Here is a 21,822-nt window from a genome sequence, read left to right as displayed (position 1 = left end):
TTTAGCCGTGCGGTTCCCTGAAAATAATTGCACACCTCAGAACGTTCGTCAACCAATCAGATTCAAGCATTCAACGGCCCTGTAGTATAAATATTAGTATATATATAAACATGCCATTGTTGAACCCTAGATGAGACTTATTTTTATAGAAGTTTAGAAAGAAAAATTTATAAAATGAACGTTATTGTAACGTTGCGGTAAGGACACTTTTTAAGAAGATGACCTGAAAAACATAAAAAATAAACATGTTCCGGATTAAATTCTTAATGACTACATTCAATTTTGTGTACATTTTTATATGTATTACAGACTATGATGATTCAAATTGAAATTCATAGAGGTTGATTTTTTTTTTTAAATTGGGATATTCAAAAGTGCCCATAGTTGCAGAAACACCCATATATATATAACACATTTTTAACAAATAAAAACACATTCTTAAATTTCAGAGCATCTCACTGTGACTGATCAACAAATGTAGCAAGATGTGAAACCTTAGCTTGTTTAGACTGAATACTTCTAAGGGAAGTTTTCACCAAGCTTTTTGTCTGGGTGGTACCGGCCTACCCTGGACCCCCCCAAAACCATCCATGCGTGTATGTATGAGGAAGGATGTGATGCTGCATATGTCAGTCAATGGTCATGTGGCAACGCCGCCATGCTGCTGTACCAGAAGTTAGGTTTGACAGCCCTAGTTTAAATTGATTACTGAGTGTCTGTGCAGCACAACATGGTTATCATCTAACAAGTTAACTTCTCGGCTTCAACAGGCTCGGTCAGCTTTCAGTGTGCACATTTCAGAATTTGCATATTTCATTAGCCCGTGTTTGATGTTAAACAATGTGCATCCTGCAATAGCAAAGCTCAGTACACAGCTGTTGCAGCGTCTATGTGTTTGTATTAATGTCTGTTTATTTATTTATTTTACATAATAGATTTTTTTTGTGACTTGCTATTTTTCAAAAACCTTTTTGTGAGATTTGCCTTGACTAAGTACGAATTACAATTATTTTCACAGAGCCATTATGTCCGCAAGGAGGAGGAGAAAGAAGCCTATAGACGATGCAAAGACATACATTCTGTCTTGCACTGACAAGGATGGGTTTATGCCGAGATTCATTGACACTTACAAAGGTAAGTTGCAGAAGATTTTTTTTTTTTTTTTGCCTTTGTCAAAGACAGACAGTGATCGAAGTGAGTGTGATACTTTACAGCCCAGGCAAGATTGTCAGAGTGCTTTGTCAGAATATTCTACTGAAGTGTCCAGAGAAGTAGAGCCTATTGCTGTGGTAGACTAGCTGCAGTTTAGAGTTTAAGGCAAATTTTCATCTTGATTGATCCCAAATAAGTGACATGGAAAGGAAAGGGCGAAGTTAATGGGGATAAAACATCTGCATTATAAAACATTAAAAGTAGATGTCGTCATTCACATGTATGAATTTCAGTTATTTTCTTGTTGTTTCCCTTGGCCTGTTGGGTCTTATTTTTCATTTACTGAGCTCCTAAGGTTTTTGAAAAGCATTCGTTTTGATTTTTAAAATGATGCAGGAACCATGAAGTAGCACTTTCTTCTTCTCTGTTTCTGCTTCAGCATACAGTTTTTTCCTCACAGTCTCTGGGTGTCAAACCCCAATTATTACAAATTTGTAATTAATAAAGTTATTGCACTTGAGAATCCGAATTTCAATGCACCTTTCGTTCACTGCAACTTAAAGTCCCACTCCGATCATCTTTTGAGCTATTTTAAAGTGTTCTCAGTGGTCTTTAAATTATGATTATGCAGTTTTTAGCCCAAATCAAAAACATGTGCTCTTTTCCAGGACTTTGCTTCTGCAGAGCGGCAGTAGCTCATTAGCAATTCGCCTCTGCGTTGTGGGCGGAGCCAGCGCTGCGGTAAATTATGAAAGCTAATACCAATATCTCTCTTCTTAGCACTGCAACCCACTAAAGCACACAGGTGTTGATCCGCCATCGTCTTCTCTACTCCTCAGAACCTGAGTGGAGTGGGGCAGGAGCTTGTGGCCCCCCCCCCAGAGTTATTACATCACAACTCCAGTCTGTTTTAGGCTGCCTTATAGTGACTGCCATTGGTTCACAGCCATTTGAATGCAGAAATACTCAAAAATGCAATTTTGGGCTTAATTTTCTAAAGATATGTCCTCTAGCTTTAGAAAAATGCCACAAGAACATGTTAAAGTCCCTGTAAAGTCATAATTAAGTACGTGTTCTGAGTTTGTCATATCACAGAAAAATATGTTATTAGCCACCCAGCCAAATTTGAATGATAAAAAAAGCCGGCAAGTACATAAAATAAGCTATCAAAATCTTGAAAAAATGAGCAGTGGTCTCTGCTCTCAAACGCTGGGGGCGTGTCCGCTGGCTGCGCTGAAACCACGCCCACTCGCGGGGAAGCTGCCGTCGCCACACTCAACTGTCACTGCTACAGCCGGAATGGATGCTCCTAGCAGCTTATTAGGTTTATAATTATAACATAAGCACACAAGGCAGCTTACCCTCATTGGTGGGCACGCACTGCCGATGATGGCACAGTTGTCGGCGCGACGGGAGGATGAAGGCCGAGGCGGGAGATAGTCGGTTCGGCCCCATTCACCAGTAACAGCGGATTATCAGAGCATCCCAGTTAAGTTGTCTCCGACGAAAGTTTATAAAACTATCCCGTGTAAAATGATCACTACAGAGGCGGGTTTTGGTGGTGATCCTCAGCTCTCCATCAAGGTGGCTCTTCACAAAATTAATCCACCTCTTCTTGATGTGATCGTTTTTAGGAAATTTAAATAAGGACACCGATCTGTTTCGTACATGATCGCATCCAGGTAGTAGTGACGAAGGCATAGCTAACTAGCAAACTGTCAGCTGTAGTAACTAATAATAGTACTGACTGACAGTGACTCGCGATTGAGCGGCAAACCGATGCGAATGTGCTATATTTATATTGTTAGGGAACGCCGCGGCCAGCATCAGGGGCTCCAGTGCGTCATCAAGTAGGGGCGTGTCCAGCAGCTCAGGGGCTCCAGTGCGTCATCGAGCCCCCGTTTTAGCCCCGCCCAAAAAATCCGGAAAATAGCAATGGTGAAAAACTGTTTAACGGTCTAACTCCACAATTCAGTACTTTGCAGTTCACAGTCTTTGTAATATGTTTTAGCAATACATTTCTAACATGTATAATGTGTTTAGAATTTTTTTTTAGAATTACCTTTACAGGGACTTTAACAACACGAAAAACATGATTTTCATCGGAGTGGGTCTTTAAAGCTCATTTGCACAATACATTATTTAACCAGTCTCTCTATTTGTTGTATATACGTTTATTATATTGCTTTTCTGTGTCCTATATTTATTTTGTAAATCAGGATTACTTTCTGTTTTTTATATTGCTATTTAATATTTAGTTTCATGCCTTGCTGCGGCTACAATGTAATTTTCCAGTTTTGGATCAATATAGTACATCTGTCTGTCTGTTTATGTCAAAAGTCTGAGTTGCATGATGTTCTTACGCTTCACTGGTGTTACCTGCACTAAATGGTACACGGCACTCTCAGTTTAAAAGAGTCATAACCTAGTATTACCTTGGATACCCACGCTCTATTATAGTCTTTCAGGCTCTTCTAAAAAAATTAACACAGAGCTCCTCTGACCCTTATTTCTGAAGGCATTATTGTCTCGCGAGATCTGATGCGATATTTTGGTTGTCGTGGACGGTCATTTTAATAATGCAAATGAGGGGCGCGTTGATTGGTGGCAGGAAGGAGGGGGGTTGACACCGCAGGTAACTTCAGCATATCATTCCAAAATGACATCATGGCGCAAGTTGTGAATGAACCCGACCTGGCCGCAACCTACGGGATTCAACCGTAAATGCACGAGCCAGACTCTGAACCTGAGCTGGAAAGGTAAGATGTAGAGTCGATGGAAGTGAGATCAACGTTTGCTATCATGTGGTGTTTTTGCCTTGTTTCACGTTGTGGTTTTTTAGACATTCAAATTTGTGAACGATTCCGGCGTAAAATGATTAGCACAGACACAGACACCTAACGTTAAGCCAGTGGGAAGGGTTGTAGGAACCGCGTCATTAAAAATGAATTTAATCCACTGGTCCCTGACAGCTTGGTCCGTTCTTGGGAGAGAAAACACATTTAAGTTAAGTAATGTTGTTGATGTTGATTCTGGCAGTCAACAACAGAGCAACTCACGTGTGCGTAACTACGTTTCTGCATCTTTCGCGACTAAATATGAGGGGGAGAGGGCGGGCTTCCTGCAGCATAGGTCTGCGGTGTCCATATATGGTGTATCCAGAAATTAAAATCTCGTGTTTGAGTGCGCGTGCACGTGGGCTGGTTTACGAACCCTGGGGTAAACAAACGCTTCACTTTTAAATATCAGGTTCCCGGCCAGTGTATAATCGTTAGGCAATCATGACATACATTGATTCTCGTGGAAAAGTGAAAATTACAGGTAATGACTCCTTTAAGGGAACCGAACAGAGCATAGACAGGACCTCAGTAATGCATTAATGTGGATGGGTCTGCATCAAAAACATTTTTTGGCCACATAAAATCTGATCAAAAAAGCACTTTACCTGTAGAGTGTGTATCTCAACTGGGAGAGTGTTGAGCATTGTCTGCTGGTAATACACTGACTAGACGCAAGAACCTCAACCTCACTTTGAAAATACTGTAGTATCTTAGCCTGGGAAAACCCAGACCACTTCCGGCAAATTTAGATTTGCTCTGCAAGTGGGTCTGGCAAAGAGCCCATTGAAACCCATTTCCAATCCGCCGAAATCGCGGCACCAATCAGAAACGTTTTACACGATGACGACAGAGCAGAGACGGTGACGCAGATTTTGTACATTACAGAGATGGATGCCGCCGTGGAACATCACAACATCACTCGTTCGAATCAGCTATCGCGTCTGTTTCAAGCGATTTAAAATGGTCATTTTCGTTAACACAAACAGAGAATTGCTGAGAGTCTCGAGATGTTTCTCCGTCGCTCTGCATACGTCATGTCATTCATCGCTCTGATTGGTTTTAGATCTTTCCGACGTCCGTTGGTGACGCCCCTGTGGAAATGAATTGTCTATGGAGCTTTGCCAGACCCTTACTCAGTTACAACTGAGAGGGTCTGGGTTTTCCCAGGCTAGTAGTATCTCTTTTTGAGTCCCAGAATGAAATGTTTAATTATTATATATTATTGTAGGAAGAGGAGTGTTTGCCGCACACCCCATTGAACCCGGGGACTTCGTGTTGGAGTACAGGGGTAAACTCCTCACACAGGAGGAATGCAAGTCAAGAAAATACTCCGAGATTGAAAGCACATTTCTCTTTGACTTTCAGTGGCAGAATCATCACTTATGGTAAACATTGAAAGATGGATGTTTTGTATTGATTTAGAGAAATTATGAGTTAACCCTGAAACAAGGGTTTAATACTTGATGAATGAATGAAGCACACATACTCTTAAATTCTTTTGAAAATAACTCTTTCAATAAAACTTTTAAAAGAATGTAAAACTATTACCATTTTTCTGATACTTTTCAGCCTGGATGCATCGGAAGAAGATCGATCTCTCGGAAGATTGGTCAATGACAACCAGAAAAATCCAAATTGCGTTATGAAAAAAATCATAGTTGACAACAAACCCCATTTGTGCCTTTTTTCTCTGAAGAAAATAGAAATAGGAGATGAAATTGATTATAACTATGGTGATTCAAAATGGCCTTGGCGCAGTAAGGTGAGTTGGTTAGATGAAGTATAGAGATTTATTTATTTGAATTTTTTGTTGCAAAAGCAAATTTTGTATTTCTCCAATATTAACCATGTTTCTAATATTACTCTTGACTGTCTATGGAAATGCATTTAATCTTTGATCTGTGATGTGTGTTAAAATGAGTTCTTCTTTATCTGCAATCCAGTTGAAAAAAACCCAAGCTCCAGCCGCAGCAGTAGAGAATGAGACCAGCCCTGTTCCTCAGACGCTAAATGATGGACCAAACCCAGATCAGACCTGCACACAGGTAAAAGTACATTCAAACGCATTCATCTATGCTGACATGTGGTGGTGTTCTATTACTAAAGTGGACCAATGCTTATGTGGCTTTATATTGGCTGTTAAAGGCCAGGTAATGTCACACACACCGGCATGTTTCCAGTCATGTTCTTATGGGGTCCTTCCATCTTCCAAGTACATTTGTTTCTCTAGTCTCTCCTTTACACACTTATGTGTCTGTAGTCTGACCCATGTGGGGCCCTTCCGTCTAGTTCTTACTGTAATTGTTTTTAATGCACTATGACAACACCTGACATGACCTCAACTGTGATTTTAACATTCGTAATTGTATACTGTATCTGAGCCGTTCGATGTTTTAAAGCAATATTTTGATTTGATCCACTGCAAACTCCTGGAATAGACGTGAGCTGCTTTTTAGTCCATGCTCTCAGTTGAAGTTCAGTGCTGTTTCACCATTAGATGACCTTATTAGCCTGTGAATGTCTCTTCAGACAGTTCTGAGACTCTTCTTGTCTGTCTATTTCAGGTGAAAGGCCTTCAGACTCCTGCCACAGCAGTAGAGAATGAGACCAGCCCTATTCCTCAGACGCTAAATGATGGACCAAACCCAGATCAGACCTGCACACAGGTAAAAGTACATTCAAACACATTCATCTATGCTGACATGTGGTGGTGTTCTATTACTAAAGTGGACCAATGCTTATGTGGCTTTATATTGGCTGTTAAAGGCCAGGTAATGTCACACACACCGGCATGTTTCCAGTCTTGTTCTTATGGGGTCCTTCCATCTTCCATATACATTTGTTTCTCTAGTCTCTCCTTTACACACTCATGTGTCTGTAGTCTGACCCATGTGGGGCCCTTCCGTCTAGTTCTTACTGTAATTGTTTTTAATGCACTATGGCAACACCTGACATGACCTCAACTGTGATTTTCACATTCGTAATTGTATACTGTATCTGAGCCGTTCGATGTTTTAAAGCAATATTTTGATTTGATCCACTGCAAACTCCTGGAATAGACGTGAGCTGCTTTTTAGTCCATGCTCTCAGTTGAAGTTCAGTGCTGTTTCACCATTAGATGACCTTATTAGCCTGTGAATGTCTCTTCAGACAGTTCTGAGACTCTTCTTGTCTGTCTATTTCAGGTGAAAGGCCTTCAGACTCCTGCCGCAGCAGTAGAGAATGAGACCAGCCCTGTTCCTCAGACGCTAAATGATGGACCAAACCCAGATCAGACCTGCACACAGGTAAAAGTACATTCAAACACATTCATCTATGCTGACATGTGGTGGTGTTCTATTACTAAAGTGGACCAATGCTTATGTGGCTTTATATTGGCTGTTAAAGGCCAGGTAATGTCACACACACCGGCATGTTTCCAGTCATGTTCTTATGGGGTCCTTCCATCTTCCAAGTACATTTGTTTCTCTAGTCTCTCCTTTACACACTTATGTGTCTGTAGTCTGACCCATGTGGGGCCCTTCCGTCTAGTTCTTACTGTAATTGTTTTTAATGCACTATGGCAACACCTGACATGACCTCAACTGTGATTTTCACATTCGTAATTGTATACTGTATCTGAGCCGTTCGATGTTTTAAAGCAATATTTTGATTTGATCCACTGCAAACTCCTGGAATAGACGTGAGCTGCTTTTTAGTCCATGCTCTCAGTTGAAGTTCAGTGCTGTTTCACCATTAGATGACCTTATTAGCCTGTGAATGTCTCTTCAGACAGTTCTGAGACTCTTCTTGTCTGTCTATTTCAGGTGAAAGGCCTTCAGACTCCTGCCGCAGCAGTAGAGAATGAGACCAGCCCTGTTCCTCAGACGCTAAATGATGGACCAAACCCAGATCAGACCTGCACACAGGTAAAAGTACATTCAAACACATTCATCTATGCTGACATGTGGTGGTGTTCTATTACTAAAGTGGACCAATGCTTATGTGGCTTTATATTGGCTGTTAAAGGCCAGGTAATGTCACACACACCGGCATGTTTCCAGTCATGTTCTTATGGGGTCCTTCCATCTTCCAAGTACATTTGTTTCTCTAGTCTCTCCTTTACACACTCATGTGTCTGTAGTCTGACCCATGTGGGGCCCTTCCGTCTAGTTCTTACTGTAATTGTTTTTAATGCACTATGGCAACACCTGACATGACCTCAACTGTGATTTTCACATTCGTAATTGTATACTGTATCTGAGCCGTTCGATGTTTTAAAGCAATATTTTGATTTGATCCACTGCAAACTCCTGGAATAGACGTGAGCTGCTTTTTAGTCCATGCTCTCAGTTGAAGTTCAGTGCTGTTTCACCATTAGATGACCTTATTAGCCTGTGAATGTCTCTTCAGACAGTTCTGAGACTCTTCTTGTCTATTTCAGGTGAAAGGCCTTCAGACTCCTGCCACAGCAGTAGAGAATGAGACCAGCCCTGTTCCTGAGACGCTAAATGATGGACCAAACCCAGATCAGACCTGCACACAGGTAAAAGTACATTCAAACGCATTCATATATGCTGACATGTGGTGGTGTTCTATTACTAAAGTGGACCAATGCCTATGTGGCTTTATATTGGCTGTTAAAGGCCAGGTAATGTCACACACACCGGCATGTTTCCAGTCATGTTCTTATGGGGTCCTTCCATCTTCCAAGTACATTTGTTTCTCTAGTCTCTCCTTTACACACTCATGTGTCTGTAGTCTGACCCATGTGGGGCCCTTCCGTCTAGTTCTTACTGTAATTGTTTTTAATGCACTATGGCAACACCTGACATGACCTCAACTGTGATTTTCACATTCGTAATTGTATACTGTATCTGAGCCGTTCGATGTTTTAAAGCAATATTTTGATTTGATCCACTGCAAACTCCTGGAATAGACGTGAGCTGCTTTTTAGTCCATGCTCTCAGTTGAAGTTCAGTGCTGTTTCACCATTAGATGACCTTATTAGCCTGTGAATGTCTCTTCAGACAGTTCTGAGACTCTTCTTGTCTGTCTATTTCAGGTGAAAGGCCTTCAGACTCCTGCCACAGCAGTAGAGAATGAGACCAGCCCTATTCCTCAGACGCTAAATGATGGACCAAACCCAGATCAGACCTGCACACAGGTAAAAGTACATTCAAACACATTCATCTATGCTGACATGTGGTGGTGTTCTATTACTAAAGTGGACCAATGCTTATGTGGCTTTATATTGGCTGTTAAAGGCCAGGTAATGTCACACACACCGGCATGTTTCCAGTCATGTTCTTATGGGGTCCTTCCATCTTCCAAGTACATTTGTTTCTCTAGTCTCTCCTTTACACACTCATGTGTCTGTAGTCTGACCCATGTGGGGCCCTTCCGTCTAGTTCTTACTGTAATTGTTTTTAATGCACTATGGCAACACCTGACATGACCTCAACTGTGATTTTCACATTCGTAATTGTATACTGTATCTGAGCCGTTCGATGTTTTAAAGCAATATTTTGATTTGATCCACTGCAAACTCCTGGAATAGACGTGAGCTGCTTTTTAGTCCATGCTCTCAGTTGAAGTTCAGTGCTGTTTCACCATTAGATGACCTTATTAGTTCCTGTTCGATGTTTTAAAGCATCTTTTTGATTTGAATTTTGATTTTAAATATTTTGATTTGATGCACTGAAACCCCCTGTAATGGTCAATTGGACCATGGACCAATGCTCATGGGGCTTTAAAGTAGTCAGGTGACCTTATTGGGTTGTACAGGCCAGGTAATGTAACACACACTGGCATCTTTCCAGTGCCATTCTTGTGGGGCACCTTTTAATGCATTATGGTAACATCTGTGGAGAAAAAAGAAGAAAATCTGCATACTGGGTTAAAGCTCACAGTTACCTTTTTTATTGACTAAAAAACAAACGTTTCGATCCAAATGGTCTTCCTCAGGCAACTATATGATAGTATTGTAATACTATAGTATAGCTGTACACTGATTTTAACATTTATAATTGTACACTGTCTAAAAGGGCTGATGTTCACATTTCTGGATTTAGATTTTTAGTCAGACCATGCCATGTTTCTTTGGCCAAACTTTCTAATTCCATACTTACTGAATTTTTGTTTATTTTTAGGTATTTACTGTCCAAGGATTTTCACTGGTTGATTATCCAGATAGTGATGAAACTGATGAGGATGGTATGGAAAACGAACCTCCCACCCCACACCTGGATGTTATTATAGGGCAGAATGATATTGGCCCAGATGTTTCAGATCATTTGTACGAATCAGATGAAACTGTTGTGAAAGAAACTTGTGATGAGGCTTCTCCAAGCAACCATTCCAACAATCAATCGGATGATGAACTTGTTCCACCACTGAGACGCACAAAAAGCATTCTGGTAAGCCCCAAAACACATTTTAACAATATAATTAACTTGTTTATGTGATCAATTTTGTGCCACTAGTAAGCGAATTTGAATTATTTTATATTTGAATGGGAATCATTCACTTTGAACCTGAATCGATTGTTTTGAACAATTGCTTTTAAAATCTGAATCTAAATGGACTCATTTGAAATTGAATCTATTGGATTGGCATAAACACCTTTAGGAGTGATGTCCAGTGATCAGCGCTCAGGTGTGTTCTTAAAAAAAAAAAAAAAGATACAACGTGCCCAGTGGTGTAGGCTACTGGTCAGCCAGCATACCGGGACAAACCCCGGTAGGCCGACGCTATCACTCCCGGACGCCGCAGCCGGTCTCTGTTGCCAAAATCCGGTCGCGTCCTCCTCCTCGCCTGGTGCATTAATTATCAATTAAATAGAGATCACCAACAATCAATCAGTAATCATTTATTAGAGAGCTCAACTCTTCTTTTCTGACTGATTGCTGATTTTTAATTGATAGGGAGACAATTGTGAGGTGAGGAAGACACTTCGGAAAATTTACTAATCTCTCCCTCTCTCTTGAGTAGTTCCATGTCTACAGGAATGACACCATATCATTATGATGAATCATTTGCTGTGAAGTCATTCAATTTAACAATCAAATGCATGAAAACTGAAACGTTACTCTTTTTTTAATAATTTTGTCAACGTTTACTCCACCTGAAAGGCAGTTTGGACATGGGCCTCAGCAGGTGGATGGAGGGGTAATATTGGTCAATAATTTTCATAGGTGTCTAGCTCACCTGACAACCTCTGAATGGTCTCCCTATCAATTAAAAATACAGCAAAATATCTCCATGTCTCCCTTTTTGCAGATGGACAGAGTACGAGATTTTACCCACAGTCTCTATGATTCAAGTAGCGACGGCGCAGAGGAGACTCCTTTTTTTAAGCCTGAAAGGGATTCAAAGAAGCTGAGAAGAAGGTCTTGCCGTCCCGTAAGTCTTGGGGGGGGGGGCAAATGTCTGTTGCTCTTGCTAGTGAGTCTGATGGGGATTCTTCTAATTTGTAAATTTACTTGTACTGAAAATGGTCCATACACATTTTTCTTAATTTAATATCCTGAGCCTGTTCAATCAGTATACTCAGGTTTTTTATATTTAATGTTGCAAAAATAGTTATTAACAGATGTGTGTTTGTTTTTAAAGATTCAGATGAATCTCTTTGAATCGGATGACTCAAACTTAGGTAGCGAAGAGGAGTATATTCCAAATCCCAAGGATGAAAGCACAGAAAGTGATAGCAGTATGGAATTAACCCTGGAAAAGGAAAAAAAGAACAAAGGTGCATCATCCAGTCAGAGCAAGTTTAAGCCCAGAGAGAGAAGAAGTAGATCCTCCCGAGAGAGTGGAAGCGAGTCCTCCAGACAGAGCAAGTCTAAGCCCAGGGAGAGTGGAAGTAGATCCTCCAGAGAGAGTGGAAGCGAGTCCTCCAGTCAGAGCAAGTCTAAGCCCAGGGAGAGTGGAAGTAGATCCTCCCGAGAGAGTGGAAGCGAGTCCTCCAGTCAGAGCAAGTCTAAGCCCAGGGAGAGTGGAAGTAGATCCTCCCGAGAGAGTGGAAGCGTGTCCTCCAGACAGAGCAAGTCTAAGCCCAGGGAGAGTGGAAGTAGATCCTCCCGAGAGAGTGGAAGCGAGTCCTCCACACAGAGCAAGTCTAAGCCCAGGGAGAGTGGAAGTAGATCCTCCCGAGAGAGTGGAAGCAAGTCCTCCAGACAGAGCAAGTCTAAGCCCAGGGAAAGTGGAAGTAGATCCTCCCGAGAGAGTGGAAGCGAGTCCTCCAGACAGAGCAAGTCTAAGCCCAGGGAGAGTGGAAGTAGATCCTCCCGAGAGAGTGGAAGCAAGTCCTCCAGACAGAGCAAGTCTAAGCCCAGAGAAAGTGGAAGTAGATCCTCCCGAGAGAGTGGAAGCGAGTCCTCCAGACAGAGCAAGTCTAAGCCCAGGGAGAGTGGAAGTAGATCCTCCCGAGAGAGTGGAAGCAAGTCCTCCAGACAGAGCAAGTCTAAGCCCAGGGAGAGTGGAAGTAGATCCTCCAGAGAGAGTGGAAGCGAGTCCTCCAGTCAGAGCAAGTCTAAGCCCAGGGAGAGTGGAAGTAGATCCTCCCGAGAGAGTGGAAGCGAGTCCTCCAGTCAGAGCAAGTCTAAGCCCAGGGAGAGTGGAAGTAGATCCTCCCGAGAGAGTGGAAGCGTGTCCTCCAGACAGAGCAAGTCTAAGCCCAGGGAGAGTGGAAGTAGATCCTCCCGAGAGAGTGGAAGCGAGTCCTCCACACAGAGCAAGTCTAAGCCCAGGGAGAGTGGAAGTAGATCCTCCCGAGAGAGTGGAAGCAAGTCCTCCAGACAGAGCAAGTCTAAGCCCAGGGAAAGTGGAAGTAGATCCTCCCGAGAGAGTGGAAGCGAGTCCTCCAGACAGAGCAAGTCTAAGCCCAGGGAGAGTGGAAGTAGATCCTCCCGAGAGAGTGGAAGCAAGTCCTCCAGACAGAGCAAGTCTAAGCCCAGGGAAAGTGGAAGTGAATCCTCTAGTCATAGCCAATTTGACTTTAGCCAGAGAAGACTTTTGGAAAGATGTCATGATCCCACACAAAGATTTCCAAATAGCAGAGTTGATGGGAATGAAAAGGAAATAGCAACATATTCTGAAAACGATGTTTCAGTGCCCCTGGAAGAAGAGCAGTATATCATTGTCAGTCCAACTTTAAAGAAAGATGATGGATCCAGAAGCTATAACAAGAAACATTTCTGCTTTTATTGCAGGAAGTTTGTCCAGAAAATGTCAAGACACTTGTGGCGTAAACACCAAGATCAATTGGATGTTGCGAAAGCATTCAGTTTTCCAAAAAACTCAAAGGAAAGAAAACTACAATTGGACTACATACGAAATAAGGGAAACTTCGAGCACAACAGTCATGTTTTGGAAACACAAAAAGGAAAACTAATCCCATGTAAACAACCGGGGAAAAAATCAGATGGACATAAATTTGCACATTGCATTCACTGCTATGGGTTGTTCTCAAGAAGAGCGATGTGGCGGCATTTCAAGGTCTGCAGCTTCAAACCCAAAAGTACTAAACCAGGTAAAAATAGAGTTCAGGCATTGTGTGCTTTCGCTGAACCTTCTCCATCGGAATATACAGACGCGTATTGGAAGTTCTTGAGTGTAATGATTCAGGACAAGATTGCAGTTGCAATTAAAGGAGACAACTGCATCCTCAATTATGGGTTCAGGTTGTTCAAAAAGAATGAGAAGATAGTTAGTCAACACCAGTATATACGCCAAAAACTGAGAGAACTTGGCAGGCTTTTATTGGAAGCTAAAAAAATCACACATGTGAAGACCATTCAAGAACTCATCAAACCTGAACAGTACTCCCAGGTTGTCAGAGCTGCAAAGAACCTATCTGGATTCAGTGAGGAAACTGGCATATACCAATGTCCCTCTCTTGCACGCAAGGTAGGACACAGCCTGCATTCGTTGGCTATGTTTATCAAGTCCGAAGGACTGAAAAAGAAAGATAAAGAAACCATTAAAGATGCTGAGGAGTTCGCACAGTTGTATTTAGAGAGTTGGAGGTTTGATATTGCAGGCCAGGCATTAACCCAGCTTAACCGGGCCAAATGGAATGCACCGCAACTTTTACCTCTTACACAAGATATCCAAAGGCTACATTGCTATCTAGAAGAAAAACAGCAGCAACATCTCAAAGATTTAAAAGAACATCGTTCATCCACAAATTGGAAGGAACTTGCAAAAGTAACGCTGACTCAAGTTATGCTTTTTAATCGGCGGAGAGCAGGTGAAGTGTCCCGAATGCGCCTGTCTGCATACTTATCGAAGGACACATCAGAGGAACAAGGAGATGTAAATTTGGCCCTCACAGCGCTTGAGCAGAAGCTCTGCAGGCATTTTGTGCGAATAGCAATTGTTGGAAAAAGAGGAAGGAAGGTTCCTGTTCTTCTAACCCCATTAATGAGACAATCACTTGATGCTCTTACTGAGAGCAGAGAAGAATGTGGGGTGCTGAAGGACAATGAATATCTGTTTGCATTGCCAAAATCTGCCCATTACCTCAGGGCTTGTGACTGCATGAGGCAATTTGTCAGTGAATGTGCTGACATAAAAAATCCTCAAGCGCTAACATCAATTCAACTGAGGAAACATATTGCTACCCTGTCTACTGTATTGAACCTCAAAACCACTGAGCTCGACCAGTTGGCAGACTTCCTTGGTCATAATATCGCTGTTCACAGGAAACACTACAGGCTTCCAGAAAGCACCCTCCAATTAGCCAAAGTAAGTAAAGTTCTCCTGGCAATGGAACAAGGACGCCTAGGAGATTACAAAGGAAAGAGCCTCGATGAAATACAAGTCGATGTGAATGGTAATTAACTTTATATTCTTGAAGACACACTCATTTGAGAGATAATACTACTGTTGTATACTCTTGCAGATTGCCCATAGTTTCAGCTTTCCAAACTAAATTTTTTATCAATTATCATTTTAGAGACCATTGACATGGAGGGACCTTTAGCAGAGGACATTGAAGGTATGTGTATACCATGTTCCTAAATTGATTCTAAATGATCCATTTTAGATATTATGTGTATTGTATTCTTAAGTTATTTCCCTCTCCAGATATCAGTATGCTAGGAGATGATGGGACAGACGATGAGGTCAGCATGTCATCCACGGAAGAATGTACCTCCACATCACAAAGTCAAAACCAGGGAGTGTCTGCAACCGGTGAGCTTGAACGCAATTCTTACCTTTCGTGCATTTCACACAGCACGTGGCAAAAATGTTAACATCAACAACTCCACCTCCCTCCTTTGTCCCACCCACCTCTTTCTCCTGCAACTCTGTCAGGAGACCTGTCTGATGCAGAGGCTGCACAATCAGTCAAACACAACCCCAGTTTTAAAACTGAACACTGCGTCAGTACTGCCTGAAATTACAAGTACCATTAACTTTGAGGTTAGCGTGAACCCACCTATTGCTTATAGGTTGCTCTAATCTCTCGGCACAGACTTCATACAGGGATTGCACAGCTACTCCAACACGTCCCTGTCACTACAGAACATCTGGAATGTGCACGATAAGGTGATGCAGGACAATTCCCTGAGCACATTATCCAAGTCTGCTTCATAGCCGCAAACAGACTCCACGGTTGTCCGCATTGCTGAGCAGTGACCGCACTTGCACTGCAAAGGGTTGCCGACCCTTTCCTCACTGTCATCTCCGTCCGGAGCCGCTGCAGCTCCCTCAACTTCCGCAAAAACGGGCCTCTCAACCCTCCTCCTCATCACTGGCTCAAACGCATATGCCATCGGGTTAGATGACATCAAATAAACTCGTACAGCCTTGTCGTCTTGACATGTTTCCTCCTCGTCTGTGTACTCATACTCAACTCGCTGTAACTGTGTACTCGTCTCGCTGTAACTGTGTACTCGTCTCGCTGTAACTGTGTACTCGTACACAGTTGAAGAGGAAAAATGTTTGAGTAGACGTGCAATCCCTGCATGAAGTCAACCTATAAACAGTAGGTGAGGGCACACTAACCTAAACGTTAATGCTACTTGTAATGTCAGTAACAACAGTCGCTTTCTGTCTGATGAAATCAGTTCATCTTATATTGTCCAACATACAATCTTTTCGGCACACAGCTACTTCAGCACTAGTGGACTGCGTGGGACGGTCTGTCGTTCGTACACTATATGAGGAAATATACTGCTTGAGTGCCACTATCCTTTAGGTCTTAGATGTTTCCCTGCTGCAACACACCTGATTCATTGTGCAGAGCTTGGCAACAAGCTGTTTGATCTATTTAATTTGAAGCAGGGAAACATCTCAGACCTGCAGAATAGTGGCCCTTGAGGACTGGAGTTGCCCATACCTGGGCTAACATGACAACTAATATATTCATGTCTCTAGTCACTTGAAAAGAATTTAGGACGATAGGAGACGGGATGAAATAAACTGTGTCTCTCTTTAAGAGACACAGATCCCATATACCGACTTCTTGTTAAGTGCCTTGAGACGACATCTGTTGTGAATCTGCGCTATATAAATAAACTAAATTGAATATACTAAATTATTTTATAAAATAACACAACCACTGTACTGACGGCTATTACATATTTCATGTAGTGTATACTACAATAAAGTAATTTCTTTGTCCAGATGTCAGTATGCCAAGAGAAGAGGGGTCAGAAGATGAGGTCAGCATGTCATCCCTGCAAGAATGTCCCTCCACATCACAAGTCCAAAACCGGAGTGTGTCTGCAAAAAAGAGAGGTAAGCTTTGGGGCTTGCACTCTCTTTTCGGCCAGAGCTGCTCATTTATTTTTAAGGGCTTTTACTTTGCTTCCTTGACTCAACACTTGAAATATGTCTGTCCCTCCTTACTGTCCGGTGCCACAAGCCTGACAGTGGCTTGAAAGAAGCTGTTGCAGGAACAGACCTTGTGAGCCTGCATTGTTGTAGGGTTGGGGAAAGACTGGCATTATCACCTTTATATCAATAAGTTGTATTTAAAAAAAAAATCTTTAACACTTTATGGAGTTACTCAGGAAAAATGCTTGCATTTCCTCCAACAACGGAGGTGTACAGTGACCAGTTGAAAAACTCGAACAACCTATAATCACCTTAAATACCTCCTAACTACTAGTGTTCCTTCATCCAAGTCTCATTAAGCCTCCACATGCAGCTGACTTTATTAAATGACCTTTTAAAAGTGCCTTGTAAATAGAAAATATTATTATTATTATTGTTTTTATTATTATTATTTTGTGAAATGCAAGAAAGAATAAAATTGCTTTAAGTGAGAGAGAGAGTGTTTATACTCGAGTGTAGGGTAAAAGCATCCTGTTGCAGTTTCTTTTCCAGAATTATAATGTAATGCCGTCAGAAGTACAATGAGCCACTGCAAACCACTCAGTTTAATAAATACAACACACAAAGAAAAAAGAATGCAATCAAAACAGTTAACTATAAATAAAGTTAAAAAGCAAAACTAAACGGAATGCGTCTGAGCAGGCACTCCTCCGTTGCTTTCTGCCTTTCGTTCACCCGTTGCAGCTCTTCCTTCAGCCAGTTGTCGGTCGTTCTCATGGGGGTTTTGGCAAAAGAGGGAGCTCGGGGCTTGGAGAAGCTGGCAGCACAGGGGGGCTGGGGTTTTTCCACCGCTTCATGCTCTCTTTCAGCAACGAGACCCAAACATCCGGAGACTCGTGATCACTCTGGCCAATCACAAGAGAGTACATCCACGTAGGTGCGTTTGCGTAGCTGGGCAGCACGTCAGGTCCGAAGAGGTGCCCATCAAGCTGCATAATTAAGGATTAATGTGCAGTGTTTTTGTTTTTACCAAACCAGTGTATAAAATGAATAATAATCTCAGTCATGTTATTATGAAGAGTTGTTTATTCCAACAAATAAGAACTTTATTTATTTACATTGTTAACAGTGCAATGTCTGCAGTGTTCTCTCACTCTCCACTGAAATCTGTGTGCTCCGTGTGAAGTCCACCTTTACTTATAGTGGTAATCCCAGAAACGGTTCCTGTCCTCTGAAAAACAGAGGCGGACATCACACTTGCTGCATTGGGTATTGGTGTACCCTTTACTGCAATGTCTGCAGTGCCCTCTCTTTGTCTTCAGGGGGAAATGTCCAGTTTGGTCCATGCGCACATCCATGGGTGGTGGTTTGCGTGACTTTTTAGAAGAGGGAGCCTTTGGACTTCCATCATCCATGTGTGGTCTCTTTCCACTATTCAGAGGGCTCCTGTCTCTGGGCTCTTGTTGATTGAAGATGGCCGTCCTCTCTTTGGTGTTTTCAGTGTTGTGTCCACCAGATTAGAATATAAAGAACAAATGTATCAATTTATGTACATCTCAAATACCAGTCTGATTTATCACAAACAAGGTAAATAGCACAAATAGATCATTACCGTAATGAGAGAGGAAGCCAACTGTGCTTGGAACTTTCTCATGTTCAGTATCTCCTTCTTTGGAATCCTGAGAGCATAGGCTGTGCTGCTTGTAGAGGAGCCAGGCGTTGACCACAGCAAGGGTGATTGTGTGCCAGAAGATGTAAATGTACCACCGCCAGGATTTCAGTGCATACTTGTGTTTTGCTGTAAATGAGTCCAACAAATCCACACCTCCTATGTATTTATTGTAGATGCCCACAATGGAAGGCTTTCTAACGTCAATGTACGTTTTGGCGGCTTTGTCCCAGTGTTGAATCTCCTGAACAGGTTCTGGTCCAGCGAAGGATGACACAAGTGTCACCGCCCTGTTGTCGTACCATTTGACAGCACAGATGTTATTTCCCCTCCACTCTGTGGTCAAAGCCTTCTATGCCCTTCTTCTTGTGCAGTGGTGTGTGGAGGGAGGTGACATCATCTGTGAGAGCTTGACCAGAAAAATCAGTGACGTCTGTCATGTGGCATGATGTATTTCTTTGATTGCCCGGGCTCAATATTCACATTAGCTGGACAATCGGTAGGTTCTTGGTTTTCTTTGACCACAGAGACATCAATATCTGATTCTTCATCACTTGCATCAGTGTCGTCAAAATCTATGTCCACATCACTTTCTCCTTTTTGGATGATGGCAATTACATTGTGCACATTGTACCGAGGATTTCTCCTTGCTGGTGGCATTCTGAAATGAAAAAGATAAAATTGAAACAAATGTACATTGTATATACAAATAGCACACATGCCTCATTATGACGTGTTCACACTTTTGACTGAAGCAGCCTATTCACACATCTCACCGGTCACACTATACCTAATGGCTCACCTATAGTAGACTGTGATTGTAATCCTTACAGGAATGCATTCAGCGTCCAGTTTACAACAAAATCTAACAGTGATGAACATTTACACCTGTGCCAGAACAAAGCACCAGGAGCATCCCGCACAACTTGGAGGATTGGCCAGGTGTCTCTTGCAAAAGAGATCTTGGATCTCAATGGGACAGACCTGGTTAAATAAAGGTTATAGGCCTAATGATAATAAGCACTTTGACTATAAATTGATAAGAACATTTTGTTTATCAGTAGACTAAGAAAGGGAAGATTTGCACAAACAGAATTTCTTTGTTAGTAAGTCCTGCAGAATTTGATAGCAAATTATAATGTTTAGATATGGCAATATATCTTTCAACTTTAGTCTCTAATACAGTATAGAATATGTAATCCGATATAAAGCTAAAGGGTATAATGTTTAAATCATGTATAATTTGTTGTGAACATTTTCATTTAAGTTCCCCTCAATATGTTCCTCTTAAATACAGGGCAATTATGACTGCCACTCTCATCCAACATTGTAATATTGCAACATTTATAAAACAAGCTCTAAACAAAATGTAGGGCATATTTTTAACATTTACTGTATATGTCCTTGTTCTAGACACTGTAAGAAACACAGAAAAACATATTCCAAGCATTTTACTTACTTGAAGATGAATCCAGTCCAGTAAATCAAAGGGATGTTGCTTGATCAGAAAGTTGTAGGATATGTCACTTCTTGACTTAAGGGTGGGCTTTGTATACAAATCCTGGATCCAATTACATGGTTGGAATAAAATGTAAGACCCACAGATCATATTGATGTGGTTGTATAAACAAACAAACAAGAAAAAAAAGACAAAAGGGGTTTTGGGGAATAACCACAATTGTTGTAATTCTGAAACAGTGGGTCTTACAGGGTTAAGTAAGATTAAAATTTCTTTATAAAAGAAAACCTACAATATTTTGTGTTTTTGCCTACATAGGAAAACAAACGGCCGTCAAAAGAAGCTGGACCCCAGACGAGTGTGCTGCAGTGGACACACATTTGAGGAGATTTATTGTAATGAATCAAGTTCCTGGTAAAGAAGAGTGTCAGCGCTGTATTTCTGCAGAACCTCAAGCTCTCAGAAACAGAGACTGGAAAGCAGTTAAATATTATGTTAAAAATCGCATTACAGCCCTGAGAAGAAAAGTCTAGTGTGAAAGCACCTAATGGATCTGAGGTAAAACCAAAACATTAGAGGTAGGATCTTAAAATGTTTTGTCTTTGGTTGTGTTCTGTTGTAACGTTGTTGTTGTAAGGGTTTGCTCAGGTTTTATGGCTGTCCAGTGGCCTACAAATATACACATTTCACAGTACTTATTTAATTTTATTTTTAATTTGATGGATGTTGGATGGATATTGAATAGATGTTTGATCGATGGATGGATGTTCGAGAGATGGATGGATGTTTGATGGATGTAGGGTAGATGTTTGATGGATGAATGTTTGATGGATGTAGGGTAGATGTTGGATGGATGGATGTTGGATGGATGTAGGGTAGATGTTGGATGGATGTAGGTTAGATGTTGGATGGATGGATGTTGGATGGATGGATGTTGGATGGATCAATGTTGGATGGATGTAGGGTAGATGTTGGATGGATGGGTGGATGTTGGATGGATGGATGTTGGATGGATGTAGGGTAGATGTTGGATGGATGGATGTTGGATGGATGTAGGGTAGATGTTGGATGGATGGATGTTGGATGGATGTAGGGTAGATGTTGGATGGATGTAGGGTAGATGTTGGATGGATGGATGTAGGGTAGATGTTGGATGGATGGATGGATGTTGGATGGATGGATGTAGGGTAGATGCTGGATGGATGGATGTTGGATGGATGTAGGGTAGATGCTGGATGGATGGATGTTGGATGGATGGATGGATGTAGGGTAGATGTTGGATGGATGGATGTTGGATGGATGTAGGGTAGATGTTGGATGGATGTAGGGTAGATGTTGGATGGATGGATGTAGGGTAGATGTTGGATGGATGTTGGATGGATGGATGTAGGGTAGATGCTGGATGGATGTAGGGTAGATGCTGGATGGATGGACGTAGGGTAGATGTTGGATGGACGTAGGGTAGATGTTGGATGGATGTAGGGTAGATGCTGGATGGATGGATGTAGGGTAGATGTTGGATGGACATAGGGTAGATGTTGGATGGATGTAGGGTAGATGTTGGATGGATGGATGTAGGGTAGATGCTGGATGGATGGATGGATGTAGGGTAGATGCTGGATGGATGGATGTAGGGTAGATGTTGGATGGACGTAGGGTAGATGCTGGATGGATGGATGTAGGGTAGATGCTGGATGGATGGATGTAGGGTAGATGCTGGATGGATGGATGTAGGGTAGATGCTGGATGGATGGATGTAGGGTAGATGCTGGATGGATGGATGTAGGGTAGATGCTGGATGGATGGATGTAGGGTAGATGCTGGATGGATGGATGTAGGGTAGATGTTGGATGGATGGATGTAGGGTAGATGCTGGATGGATGGATGGATGTAGGGTAGATGCTGGATGGATGGATGGATGGATGTAGGGTAGA

The 21,822-nt window shown here is 41.9% G+C and overlaps 2 protein-coding genes across 2 annotated transcripts; both read left to right on the top strand.

Annotated features, from left to right (window-relative positions):
* Positions 1-525: 525 nt before the first annotated feature.
* LOC307008039 (uncharacterized protein) lies at positions 526-13,745 on the top strand. The gene is made up of 10 exons (XM_079630593.1): positions 526-1,134; positions 5,221-5,377; positions 5,562-5,754; positions 5,936-6,043; positions 6,557-6,658; positions 7,178-7,279; positions 7,799-7,900; positions 10,124-10,390; positions 11,253-11,375; positions 13,184-13,745. The coding sequence occupies exons 1-10, from the start codon at positions 1,026-1,028 to the stop codon at positions 13,220-13,222; spliced, it is 1,302 nt and encodes a 433-aa protein (XP_079486719.1). The 5' UTR covers positions 526-1,025; the 3' UTR covers positions 13,223-13,745.
* Positions 13,746-14,738: 993 nt separating this feature from the next.
* LOC307007827 (uncharacterized protein) lies at positions 14,739-20,588 on the top strand. Its single transcript, XM_079630201.1, has 5 exons — positions 14,739-14,808; positions 14,932-14,973; positions 15,063-15,170; positions 16,608-16,721; positions 20,207-20,588. Exons 1-5 carry the CDS (start codon positions 14,742-14,744, stop codon positions 20,419-20,421), a joined length of 546 nt encoding a protein of 181 aa, XP_079486327.1. The 5' UTR covers positions 14,739-14,741; the 3' UTR covers positions 20,422-20,588.
* Positions 20,589-21,822: the final 1,234 nt, after the last annotated feature.

The sequence above is a fragment of the Phoxinus phoxinus genome (genome assembly GCF_949152265.1).
Source record: "Phoxinus phoxinus genome assembly, chromosome: 12".
NCBI classification, from domain to species: Eukaryota; Metazoa; Chordata; class Actinopteri; order Cypriniformes; family Leuciscidae; genus Phoxinus; species Phoxinus phoxinus.
This window is presented reverse-complemented; position numbering and strand designations above follow the sequence as displayed.

Bases quoted from the DNA above. Each gene is read 5' to 3' on its own strand.
- LOC307008039 (XM_079630593.1), top strand. From the start codon at position 1,026: ATGTCCGCAAGGAGGAGGAGAAAGAAGCCTATAGACGATGCAAAGACA. The intron at 7,280-7,798 runs GTAAAAGTACAT...TGTCTATTTCAG, and splicing joins CAGATCAGACCTGCACACAG to GTGAAAGGCCTTCAGACTCC. The intron at 10,391-11,252 runs GTAAGCCCCAAA...CCCTTTTTGCAG, and splicing joins GACGCACAAAAAGCATTCTG to ATGGACAGAGTACGAGATTT.
- LOC307007827 (XM_079630201.1), top strand. From the start codon at position 14,742: ATGGAACAAGGACGCCTAGGAGATTACAAAGGAAAGAGCCTCGATGAA. The intron at 14,809-14,931 runs GTAATTAACTTT...TTATCATTTTAG, and splicing joins AATACAAGTCGATGTGAATG to AGACCATTGACATGGAGGGA. The intron at 15,171-16,607 runs GTGAGCTTGAAC...TTCTTTGTCCAG, and splicing joins CCAGGGAGTGTCTGCAACCG to ATGTCAGTATGCCAAGAGAA.